Below are 13,436 nucleotides of genomic sequence, written 5' to 3'. Positions count from 1 at the left end.
CCTTTTAATTCCCAAGTACAAAATTTGTAATTTTGGTGGGATATAACCCACCTAAGATTGTGCAAATATTCATCTTTTACAATCCAGCTCAGGTCATTGTTTCCTTGGCTTTGTCTGCTTCTGTACTGACCCACCCCATTGGGTTATGAAGAAGATGCTCAAACTAGCCAGGAATAGAGATATTTGTCTGAGGGCTTATCCACACTTCCTGCTTTCTCATGGGGAAAACTGCTCTTTAGAGCTCAATTGGAGCAAATAGCAATTCAAATTTTCTCCGGATCGGCATTTGTGTTGGTTTTCCCTGGGAAAGGAACGTGGCAAGGGAGAAACCGCTCGGGTGTCAAGCAGAAAACCTCTCAGACCTGGACTTTCTAGGCACAGGACAAGTGAAAGTGTGGACCAGCCCCAGTCAGCACAAAAGGAGGTATGATTTCTGCCCCCCCTTTCCAGCCCAGTTGCTTACCTGCCACTATTGAGGTCTAGGAGAGCTGCCGCCACCTTGCTACTGCAGCAAAGCCATTCACAGCACTCCTACAGGGCTCTCTGGCAGTGGGTCAGCCACACCCTGGAAGGGTCCTTCTTCAGAGTGGCACATATTGCGAGGGGCAGCCCCAGGGAGTGCCTGTGCCACTGCCGCTTTGCAAATGAGCAAATATTGCTGTTAAACTTTACAAGATTGACAGTTTCCTACTGTTGAAGTTGAAAGGGTATTTTCTACCACTGCGGCAAAGTGGAAGCACAACAAGCACTCTCCTACCCCGCCATGGCCTGGGAAGACCCTATGTTCCCCTGGGTCCTTCATCAGAGCAAAACATGGTTGTATGTAATGCTCTTGAGAGCCTCAGCATGACCACAGCTGCTGCAGAGGGGAGGCAGCATCAACTCTCCCTCAAATAGCATCATTACTTGTGCCAGCCCTTTTCTGCTCTATTCCTGCCCATCTAAACATTGTTGCTGCTTCCTTTGCCTTCTTGGCTTAACCATAAAAAGGCAAAGGGACCCCTGACCATTAGGTCCAGTCGTGGCCGACTCTGGGGTTGCGGCGCTCATCTCGCTTTATTGGCTGAGGGAGCCGGTGTACAGCTTCATGTGGCCAGCATGACTAAGCCACATCTGGCGAACCAGAGCAGCGCATGGAAACACCGTTTACCTTCCCGCCGGAGTGGTACCTATTTATCTACTTGCACTTGATGTGCTTTCGAACTGCTTGATGGGCAGGAGCTGGGACTGAGCAATGGGAGCTCACCCCATCGTGGGGATTCGAACCGCCGACCTTCTGATCGGCAAGTCCTAGGCTCTGTGGTTTAACCCACAGTGCCACCCGCCTCCCTGGCTTAATCTTTGCAGCAACATGGCTTAACAATATGGACGATCAAATCAGGTTTCCTGTAGTGAATGGGACAGTATTCCTCTCAATCAGCCTTAGCTATGCGATGACCTCACTGAGGACACAGTGGTAAATCAATAAGCAAACAGTTCCGTAAGGGATGCTGAGAAGGAATGACTAAAGGGAATCCTTTCTTTGGCAGAAAACGTGAAGAAGAAAAAAGTTAAGAGGAGCTTCTGCTCAACTCTGGGGCAAGTTAACACAGTAATTCAAAATGTTCTGTTAAAACCAAAGCTCTCCATTTCAAGTTGCTTCTAGCAACAGTGAATTAAGCAGCAGTTCTATGATCATTTACGTAGCAAGTTCCACTGCACTCAACATTGCTGTATCCTGAGTAGACCTGTACAGGACTGCATTGCACACGTAATGTTCTGCTTGCCTACATGCATTTTTGTAAAAAGAGAGAGAGAAGAGCGTAGATTATGGCTCATACACGATCTCTCCTCCCCTTTGCTATCACGTAAGCCATCTCCTTTGTGATAATCTAATATCTCTATAGCAACTACACCAATTACTTACATAGGAGAATAACATCAGGGAAGTATATTTTTAGATGTCGTTTAATGTGTAATTTAGCAGCAGGAAACAAAAAGGCGAGCCACCTCCATGCCAGCAAGTGCTTTAAGACCTACAAACCAGAATCTGAAGATGTCTGGTTTAACCTTTGTTTCACGCTTGCGCCAATCTCTTTTAATCATTATTTTCAATGCCACACATTTTCTTGACGCAATGTTTGATTTGCTTTTTCAATGCTCTAAATGAGTTCTGATGCCCCCCCCCCCAATCCTGAGATCAATCTGATATAAGCCAGGTTACAAATATTTCAATCAATAAATAAAATAAATAATTTTTTATTTATTCTGATTAAATATTATTCTGAAAATAAATATACGAAACCTGCTCCGCTTCAGCACATTTGAAAAGCTGTACTTAACACTCATCTATGCAACTATATGTCTGGTGGTTTGTAGGGTTGTTTCAGGTATTTTAAGCTACTTATGCAAGATGATGATCCTGTTTTATGAAAAAATAAAAAATGTGACTTTAAATGGGGGCGTTTATAGCCCTGCAGCTACATTGGTGCAAGGGAGCTCCATGTATGCAACACAAATTACTATTCATCTCCTATCCCCTCCAGCCCGCCCCCATTCAACTTCAAAATTAGCTCCAGAGGGTTGGGGGATCCTCAAGAGCAGATGAGGGCAAGGGGTGGGGAGAGAGAAAAAACCAGGAGTACCATTGTGCCAATGGAATCCCCTTTGGTGATAAGTTGCAATTCAGCAGCTTCTCTTTCCAGTCTATTTCTGAAATTCCTTTGTAGTAAAACAGCTACTTTGAGATGAATTGCAACTTATCACCAAACTTAAAACCATGGGGAGACCTGATCTGAACAAAGACATTGGATTCTTATCTCATTATACATGACTAAGCCATTTTTCACCTTCTCACCCCTTGCTTTTTCCTGTAAGACCTATTGCAGTCGTTAAGAGTCGTCAACAGGCTCATCACAGCTATCTGCCAATCACCCATTCCCACCATCCTTCTGAGTAATACCCCTCCCCACCTTCTCACTATATAGAAGGGTCTGGAAACTTCTGTTTCAGTGTATCTGAAGAAGTGTGCATGCACACGAAAGCTCATACCAAGAACTAACTTAGTTGGTCTTTAAGGTGCTACTGGAAGGATTTTTTTTTGTAGAGAGAGAGAGAGAGAGAGAGAGAGAGAGAGAGAGAGAGAGAGAGAGAGAGAACCATCCCATGTTTCCAGTAAGGTAAAAAAGGTAAAGGACCCCTGAACGGTTAAGTCCAGTCAAAGGCAACTATGAGGTTGCGTCGCTCATCTCACTTTCAGGCCGATGGAGCCGGCGTTTGTCCATAGACAGTTTTCCGGGTCATGTGGCCAGCATGACTCAATCACCACTGGTGCACGGAGGAGTGCCAGAGTGCACAGAAACGTCCTTTACTTTCCCACCACAGCGGTACCTATTTATCTACTTGCACTGGCATGCTTTCAAACTGCTAGGTTGGCAGGAGCTGGGACAGAGCAACAGGAGCTCACCCCTTTGCGGGGATTTGAACCGCCAACCTTCCGATTGGCAAGCCCAAGAGGCTCAGTAGTTTAGACCACAGCGCGACCCGTGCCCCTACCCTGTTTCTAGTACTCAGGGGGCAATGGGAAGGAAAATTGATTTGGTTCACCCTAAGCTGCACGTCCTGAAACAATTCACTAAGTCAAATTCATCTGCTTCTCCAGATTTTGTCACCCACTTCTCCAACCAAATATATACAAAGAAGTTTATATTAAGGGGGCATGGCGGGGTGGGGTAACACGCATATAACAGCAAAAAACCAAAAATGCTTTTGGTTGATGCTTTTGAATGGTGGTGCTGGAGGAGACTCTTGAGAGTCCCATGAACTGCAAGAAGATCAAACCTCTCCATTCTTAAGGAAATCAGCCCTGAGTGCTCACTGGAAGGACAGATCCTGAAGCTGAGGCTCAGAGACTTTGGCCACCTCATGAGAAGAGAAGACTCCCTGGAAAAGACCCTGATGTTGGGAAAGATGGAAGGCACAAGGAGAAGGGGACGACAGAGGACAAGATGGTTGGACAGTGTTCTCAAAGCTACCAGCATGAGTCTGACCAAACTGCGGGAGGCAGTGGAAGACAGGAGTGCTTGGCGTGCTCTGGTCCATGGGGTCACGAAGAGTCGGACACGACTAAATGACTAAACAACAACAACAAAAGGCGGTAAAAGCAAGTAAAAGCTAAATTAAAAACGGCATGCAAGACAGAAATGATAAAAATATCATCTAGTGACATAATAAGAATAACAGGTCCTATCACACCCCAGCATTCATCACAGTAGTAGCAGCTGGCACCCCAGTTTATGACTGGGAAAGAAATAGCAGAGCCCTCTGGGCCACATCAATGACTGTTTTCGAAAATTCCCTCTGTTTCAGAAGTGGCTTGTCAGAGCTGCTAATTTTTGAGAAATGCAACCCCACCTAATTCTCTACATGCTTTTCTTGGATCCCATCCACTTTCTGCCATAAACCATTGGCCCTTCTGGAAGAAACCTTACAGCAATCTCTTCATCAGAGACCAAAGAGTTGATCCCACAAGTGAACCCAAGCTGTGAAAAGGATCAAAGAGGTGGTGTGTCAAGCAAATGTCTGTTTCTATGCCACCACCACCACCCCGGTTTTGAAGTGAAATGCAGCAATTTCAAGCTCACAGACCTTTCATTCGTTCACATAACTGGCACCAGAAACTTCCTATGGGAACTCATGAGATTGATGCTTCGCTGGAACCAGAGCCCTGAGTGATCCTAGCACAAGCTTAAGACAAGCCTGATAGATTTAAGCATTGCCTTGCACAGTGCCTTAAACAAAGCACATTGCAAAGCAGAAGACACCAAAACCTGAAGGACAGCACAAGTTTTCAAGGTGAGGCTGCAGAGAGTGATGGATAGCAGCAAATGGATTATTTACAGTGATTTGGGGTCCAGTCGGGCAGCCGCTGATAAATGTGGCCATCCATAGCAGAGAGAGAAATGCCAGTGGCCTTCGCTGTTCACAGTCACTAGAACGATAAAACCTTGGTTCTCTGTTCAAGAAACTCCCCGCATGAATATGGATTAGGGAGGCTCAACTACAGCGGTGGGAAATAAAAAACACCATACGGCAAGGATGTAAACAGAATGCAATTAAGCTTCAGTGCGGTTAGGGGATGAAGGGAGCGGATAGCTTGTGATTTATTTATTTTTATGTAGTCTTCAAAGTGTGGCCCTTTGGAGCCAGAAAAAAAGGTTTACCTCCTTTAAACAGCCTCCTCAAATCCCTCCGTACTTGTTTATGTTGGACTCGGTACTTAGAAGGCAACATCCAAATATTTTAAATTATAATATCTTAAAATATGGCAAGGCTCATCCTCAATTGGTTTACAATCATTTTTTTCCCCCTATTATGCAAACCTTGAAGGAATTTCCTTGCCTCCTAAGCATGCTGGAACTACGGACAAAGGAAGCTGATTGATGGATAATTATCTACAGCGAGAAATTCTTTGCATCAAGCTGTCAGGTACTTAGAAATAACAATCACCTGGAAAGTTTGGGGGTGGGGTGAAAAACATTTGCCTGCTATGACTTGGATTTTTTTTGTTTTTTTTTTGAGGGATGAGACAAGCTATTTTTTTCTGTACTGAAAGCTGGCTGGATTTTGAGATGGCTCAACATATGTAGTTACACGATTGTTAAGTACCCCACCACTACGGGCTCAACATATGTATTAAATAAACATAAGATGGTACAAGTCTCCAGTCCTTTTTCCTCCAAAGAGGACTGCCTTAAGAAAAACTGTCTCTCATCAACTCTCATGAGGGCTCCTGCCACTGAAAAACAATGGACTTGGACACTTCCACCTCACATTATATCATAGCTGTCAACTTACAGATTTGAAAATAAGGGACCAGCGGCCTTGAAAATAAGGGACCAGCAGCCAAAATAAGGGATTTTCCAAGCACAGGTATGTTCAAGCCAAAGGCAGAAAGCCCAGCCAGCAGGAAAATGAAGCCTCAAGTGGTGATTCCCACAGCGCAGCAACCCGGCAAAGGAGATGCAGCAAGGAAAACCACCGTCACCTCTCCGCTGGGAAGCGCTGAGCAAAGGCGAGTCCCCAGGCAACGCGGCTGATTTGATCGGCACAAGGCATGCAAGCTCCACCCCCCCAGTCGTTCTTAGACTCCTTATTGGGTGAGCAACGCAGCCAAGCAACACAGCTGGAGCCTCCCTCCTCCCTGGCCAGCAGGAAGGGAGGGAGAGGAGCTGCTTCCTTTGAAACCCGGGAAGTTTAAGGGACATCATCAATAAGGGACAGCAGCAGGACACAGCGCTGGGATAAGGGACTTTCCCACCAAATAAGAGGCGGTTGACAGCTATGCATTATATAACCAGCACCCCAAACACAGCCTCTCTCAACATTTCCTTCTTCCATGCCTCCACAACTGATGGTTTCGTAAGTAAGTGCCATACAGCTCCATGAATCTTCCCAGCATTTAGCCTATTAAGTTTAAAGTTGCCACAATCTCTGACCCCTCATTCCAACCTCAATCTGCAGTGAGAGTAACAATTCCATCAGTAGAAATACAATTGCTTAGTCCACTAGTTCATACCATACCAAAATTGTCCCGTCCAGCCCAAGCCAACTGCCCAGTGATCACTACCAGTCATCTAGACCAACCTTTATTTTACTGAGAAAACAATGTCCTTACTATGCTATTGTCTAGAGGAGTTTAATAGGGCCAGAGGGAGCTGAAGGGTGTTACCTTATAGATATCCAGGAATCCACACTGATGGTCAAATCGCGTGTAGAGCTCGTTGAGCATGCTGATCACCTGCATGGGAGTGCACTGGGCGCAGACCGCCGTGAAGCCAACTATGTCAGAAAAGAGCATGGTGACATCGTCAAACTTCCTGGCCTGAACTTGCTGCCCTTGCCACAGCTGCTGAGCCACTTCTTCCGGGAAGATGGAAATAAGGAGATCCACTGTTTTCTTCTTCTCTTCTTCCAGGGCTTGATGCGTTTGTTCCAGCGTTGCCTTCAGCTTGTCCATCCGTTTCTTCAAGCCGTCCTGGGCTTTGGCCTGCTCCCCAACGAGGATGACGTCGCGGGTGGCATCGTGAATTGGTATGTCTGAAAGGTGGAGGCCTCGGCCCATGAGCTCATCCAGCTTGTCCACACAAGGAGAGCCCAAAAACAAAATGGAGTTTGATTCCGGGACGTGAATCATTTGTCCTTTGATTTCCATCACCTGCAAAGTACACAAATGTAGTAATAATATATATATATATATATCAAAGATTATGGGATAATATACACAGTGACTTATGATCTCGATCACACGCAGTCTGTAGTTCGCTGGCAGTAGGAGTACAATATGGGCATGTCTTTAAGTTAACAACTTACATGAAAAACCTGACAGTACCAAATTGTTCACCAAAGCCAGACTAAAAGTCTTTCCTTCTGCAGTGTTGGATGACAGGTTGAGAGGAGTTCCCTACCAGGACAGACTTTGCTCGTGTGCTCAAGACATTGATTCTATAAAACATATTTTGCTGCACTGTGCGAAATATGAGCAAGCCAAGGCTGAACTGATATTACCCTTGCTGGTACATTTCCCGGGAAAATCAGAGGCTCACTATGTCATGTTCCTGTTGGAAGACCAGACAAACACTAGAACATTAGCAGTGGCGAAGTTTATATTGGTGGTTGCAAGAACCAATGATCCCTATCTTTAAGAAAATGCTTGTTTAACCTGGAGGTAGGCTGTCTGAATTGTGCATTGCTTTGTAACGATTTGTTGGGTCTCTGGACCGTAATAAAGATTGATTGATTGATTGATTGATTGATATACATATTAGCAATTATGCATGGCTAGACATCTCAAAGCAAGCTTTCAAACCTGTCAAAGCTCCAAAGGAGAATTTTAAGGTGCTTCCTAAGATGCACAGAACAACAGTTACAAAGTACCTTGGGAGGTCATCAAATCCCTGCTCAGTGCAGGATGGAATTGCAGAATCCCTGACAGATGAACATCCAAGCATCTACTTAAATACCTCCAGAGAAGAAGAGTCTACCACCCAACCAGCCACTGTTAGGGAGGGCTCTATTTCCAAGGTTCATCTTATAACATTAACGCCAGGCAATACATATAAACATCAGCTTACAGGTTCAGCTAATTTGCCCATTATACATTCTCTGTATATCTAAAGTCTTGGTTCTCGAACGGAATCCATTCCAGAAGTGTGTTCGACTTCCAAAACGTTCGGAAACCAAGGCACGGCTTGCAACCAATCAGAAGCCGTGAAAGCCATGTGGGACATTCGGGTTCCAAAGAGTGTTCACAAACCGGAACACTCACTTCCTGGTTTGCGGCGTTCAGGGGCAAAAACGTTCGACTTGCAAGGCGTTCAGGATCCAAGGTACGACTGTATATAGATCTTCCTGGTAGCTAATTCTCAGGACTACTGACAATGCTCAAGAATGCTGATAAATTACACCAGAAGACAACCCCCCAAAAAATAAATAAACGAAGAAAACACAGAGAAAGAAAATACACAATGAAAATTGCAAATTAAGTAGGGATTCCATCAAAGTTGTAAGGGAATTAATCAGTTTTTGTAAGGTTTTTTTTTTAATGTAAAGATGTAGTTAGAGAGACACGTGCTAGGCCACAGGGTCACCCCGAAAGCGCCATTGCCTGCTGACTGAAAGTGGGATCCTCAGATGGAGGGCTGATTCACACACTGTCCTCCTAATCCCATCTGTTGGGAGTAAAGGGCATATCCAGCATAACTGCATGTAGGTGGTCCTGGATGTAGCAGCTGTTGGTACACCAAGATATTAAAATGCTCACCTCATTTTTATTTTAAAAACCATATCGTACTTGATCTGTAAATAAGTTGAAAAGGGCACATCAGGAGAACGTTTAAACTCTGCAGAACAGAAGAATCTTGCTCAGCAGTTTGCAATCTGGGCTTTGGTGTCTCTCCCAGGTTTACTCATGTTTTGTTGCTTCATGCAGAAAAACTGCTGCTACTTTAAAATATTTTTACATTCATTTGGTTTTGGTAACATACATCTAGGATTCAGTTATCGGCAAGCCATGGGAGACACTCATTAATAGGATGTTGGAGGAGTAAACCTGGCCAGCCCTGTTCATGTGCCAAAGGGTATTAGTATTATACTAATTAGTATTAGTATTATCAGTATTATACTAATACTAATTAGTATAGAGTCCCATGGACTGCAAGAAGATCAAACCTATCCATTCTTAAGGAAATCAGCCCTGAGTGCTCACTGGAAGGACAGATCGTGAAGCTGAGGCTCCAATACTTTGGCCACCTCATGAGAAGAGAAGACTCCCTGGAAAAGACCCTGATGTTGAGAAAGATTGAGGGCACAAGGAGAAGGGGACGACAGAGGACAAGATGGTTGGATAGTGTTCTCGAAGCTACCAGCATGAGTTTGACAAAACTGTGGGAGACAGTGGAAGACAGGAGTGCCTGGCGTGCTCTGGTCCATGGGGTCACGAAGAGTCGGACACGACTAAATGACTAAACAACAACAACAATTATCAGTATTATTTACTTAATCCAGTATTAACATGATTTATGTATTTATTTTTTAGCTGCCACTCTTCTGCTTATTATTATTATTACACCTTCAGTGGTGCAAGGTATGGAACAGTGTAAAAGAAACAAGCTGTAAAAAAAAGGTAGTGTTCCCCATACACAAACATATTTTTAATAATAAATTTAGCTGTGTCATAAAAGTTGCACTTGCAACATCTTCTGTCAACCTGGAACTAGAGTTCTTATTAACTCTGGTAACTGTGAACATTTGCTCCACAAGAGTTTGTCCTCACAGGGTTTTTTCTGGTTCTTGACTATAACACTGCAAAATTGTTCCCAGCATGAAATCAAATCCCCAAGGACTGAGAGGCTCACAAAAAGTAATTTAGGGAAAAGGGAATCAAATAGAAAGAGACAAATTTCAAAGTGAGATGGGGGGATACAATCATTTAAATTCTTGAGACGTTCACAAAGTTCACAAAATATAATTGTTCAATGATATTGGGGAGGAACCTCCATATTTAGAAAATACCTTGTTAGGCAATGCACTATAAACATGTGTAGGACTGCTTTGTCACAATATTCTGGAATTATTATGATTTAAATTCTTACGTCGACTCCTAAACTGCTGGGTAGATATGGACCCAGTGAATTACCTCTCCTCCTACTCTGAGACCAATGTAAGGTCAAGGAGGAAATGAGTTCGTTCTCTCTCAATAAAGGCAACTGCTTGAATCTCTTAAGTGATGGTGGAGCAACCATTTAAAGCAGGAATGGATAACTGCAACCCCCATGCACTCAATACAGCCCTGCAGAACTCTTTTGGGGCCTTGAGGGACTCTCTCTCTCTCTCTCTCTCTCTCTCTCTACCTCCTCCTTAGCCACACAACTTTTCTCTAGGCCTCAGACCTCACCATTCCCACTTCACAGCCTGGCTATAATGTGCACTTAAACTCTGATAATACCTCTTGCTCGCCTTGCTGGAGGTTACAGAGCTCTGCATGTATCGGAACTAGCCTACAGTTGAAAAAGTAAAATTCATTGCTTCATCCACTTTGGCTCCACCCGGAAGGTTGTCCAACCCAAATGTGGCCACCAGAAGGTTGCCCTGATGGAAACATGGTCCTCAGGCTGAAAAAGGTCCGCCCCAGCTTAAAGTGATCTTATGTGCCTTGTGAGAACTAGCCTTTCATTTGATGCCAACGTGTTTTATCTTCCAGCCTTCTCTAGCATCAGGTCCTGGTGTATGTTAAGGGCCATCTAAACTTATTACTAATAACAGTTGTTAAGATAGCACTACAGAGTATTTTCATCGTGCCCTTTGCACACATTATATCTGTAAGCACCTGAAATGGGCATCTCTAGCTTGACTCATTGGGTCATCTGTATGGAAAATTGCTCTTTGCTTTTAACTTTGTTTTAAACTGTTCTTAATGCATTTTTGTAGAGTCCCATGGACTGCCAGAAGATCAAACCTCTCCAGTCTGAAGGAAATCAGCCCCGAGTGCTCACTGGAAGGACAGATCGTTAAGCTGAGGCTTCAGTACTTTGGCCACCTCATGAGAAGACTCCCTGGAAAAGACCCTGATGCAGGGAAAGATGGAGGGCACAAGGAGAAGGGGATGACAGAGGACAAGATGGTTGGACAGTGTTCTCAAAGCTACCAGCATGAGTTTGACCAAACTGCAGGAGGCAGTGGAAGACAGGAGTGCCTGGTGTGCTCTGGTCCATGGGGTCACAAAGAGTCGGACACGACTAAACGACTAAACAACAACAAAAATGTATTTTAAATTGTTGTAACCTGCCCAAGCATCTTAGGGTAAAAGGTGGCTAACCAATCAATCATCATCAGCTTGGACTCAGATACAGCATGAAGGAGGAATTCATAGAAGAAGAAGAAGAAGAAGAAGAAGAAGAAGAAGAAGAAGAAGAAGAAGAAGAAGAAGAAGAAGAAGAAGAAGAAGAAGAGTAGTAGTAATAGTAGTAGTAGTAGTAGTAGTTTGGATTTGATATCCCAGCCAAAGCAGCTAACATTCTCCTTTCCCTTCCTCCCCCACAACAAACACTCTGTGGGGTGAGTGGGGCTTCAGAGATGTGTGACTTGCCCAAGGTCACCCAGCAGCTCCATGTGGAGGAGCAGGGAAGCGAACCTGGTTCACCGGATTACGAGTCTACCACTCATAACCACACCAACACACTGGCTCTGACAATCCTAGAGCCTTGGGTCTAAATGTAGTCCAAACTCGGGGGACCAGGAGTAGGATTCATTATAGGAGTTCATGATAGGAGACTTTCAATTCTACCTCCAAAGATATTACAGACCTATTTATCAAATATGACAATCCTTTAAGAGCCCCACACTACACCAAGCATGATAGAGCTGAATAGGGCCTCCCATTAAACTCTAAAGCATATATTGGGAACCTAGAAAACCTGTAGACCTCCAGAAGTTGTTGGACCACAGTTCCCATCATTCCTAACCACTGGCCATCCTGGCTTGGGCTGATGACAGTTCAACAATATCTGTAGGTAGGGATGAACAAATCTGCTAGTGAGGCAGAACTGTTAGAGTAATGGACTAGGACCTGGGAAGCCAGAGTTCAAATCGTCCATGAAGCTCGCTAGGTGACCAAGGGCCAGTCACTGCATCTCAGCCTAACCTACCTGACAGGGTTGTTGTGAGGATTAAATGAAGACACGCAGAACCATGTGACCACCTTGAGGTCCTTGGAGAAAAAAGGTGGGATATAAATGCAATAAATTATAATTTTGGTTTCTCTCTGTTTCTAATTTTTCTAGTCTAAAGTTCGGTTCTCCACATTTCCATGTCAGTTTGCAAGTATTTTCTTGAATCCTCGTGAAAACTCCCCAGCTTTTTAGTGCAATTTTCTCCTAATATACACGTTCATGTGTAATTTTGCCCTATATGCACATTTTTGCAATTTCCCTTAAAACAATGCATTTTATTTTCACCAATCTATGCATTTTTGTGTACAATTAATCATAGCGTATGTATTTTTCTAAGCATCCCTTGCCTGGAGAACTACATTATAAAATATGGAGAAGAGCAAATTAGGAAGGACAGCTATGTTGCCATTCCCTTGCAAACTAGATAGGCACCCCTTTAAATACAAACTAAATCACATTTCTCCCCATTGCTACCTGGAAGGCACTATGCTATCTTGGCCCTAGAAGACTGTTTATGTGTTAAAACCCAGTAACATACCTGAACATTGCAATAAACATGGCAACAGAGCTAAGCAGCAGTTTTGATCCTATGATTAGGACCTTGTGCAGTGAGCTTAACAGGGGGGCATAAAGATTCTTGGTGGTCTCTCCCCCACCCCACCATAAAAAGGTGTCACCTTTTGTCTGATCTTCCCCCATTTGAGCTTCCAGCCGAGTGAATTGTCAAGAGACATTATTCCTCGCCGCTGAAAAGCTACCGTTACAAATTTCAAGTTATTTATAGAAGTCTCCAGGGTGTTATGCAATGTGCAACAGCCTTCCAACCCCCAAGACAGCAAATTTAGCCTTTTTGATTTATCTGCAATGCAAGAGAACAGCATCAGGAAGGCAAGCAGCTGTTATTAAGGGAGAGGGAGGAGACATGCGGGATTGATAAACGTCAGCCAATTTGCTGTGAAAAGAAGACAAACGTGGAAGATAAAAGAACACACCCATTAAAGTACCGCAGAGCCAATTAGCCAACAAAGGTTGCCTTCCCGGTGATGCAGCACCCACAAAACAGACCCCTGCTTGGCTTTCTGAAAATGGATTTTCAAGCAGGGGTTCTGAAAAGATGCAGGCCCCTTATAGTGTTTCAGAGCACGGAATACGGCGTCTAATAAAGAATGCAGCAGCTTGAGCACATTCATGAGAACCTCGAGGCTGAATAAGACATTAGTCCAAATACAG

The 13,436-nt window shown here is 44.1% G+C and overlaps 1 protein-coding gene across 2 annotated transcripts in view; it reads right to left on the bottom strand.

Moving 5' to 3' along the window:
* Window positions 1–13,436, bottom strand: part of GUCY1A2 (guanylate cyclase 1 soluble subunit alpha 2) — a 149,724-nt gene that overhangs the window by 68,718 nt on the left and 67,570 nt on the right. For both annotated transcript variants that reach the window (XM_081909781.1, XM_081909782.1), the window contains exon 5: window positions 6,710–7,195. In XM_081909781.1, the coding sequence (XP_081765907.1) occupies window positions 6,710–7,195 (486 nt within the window). The remainder of the gene's footprint in view (window positions 1–6,709; window positions 7,196–13,436) is intronic.

Source organism: Podarcis melisellensis (assembly GCF_964234715.1).
Source record: "Podarcis melisellensis genome assembly, chromosome: 4".
Taxonomy (NCBI): Eukaryota; Metazoa; Chordata; class Lepidosauria; order Squamata; family Lacertidae; genus Podarcis; species Podarcis melisellensis.
Note: the sequence above shows the minus strand (reverse complement) of the source record. Positions and strands in the feature narration are given on the sequence as shown.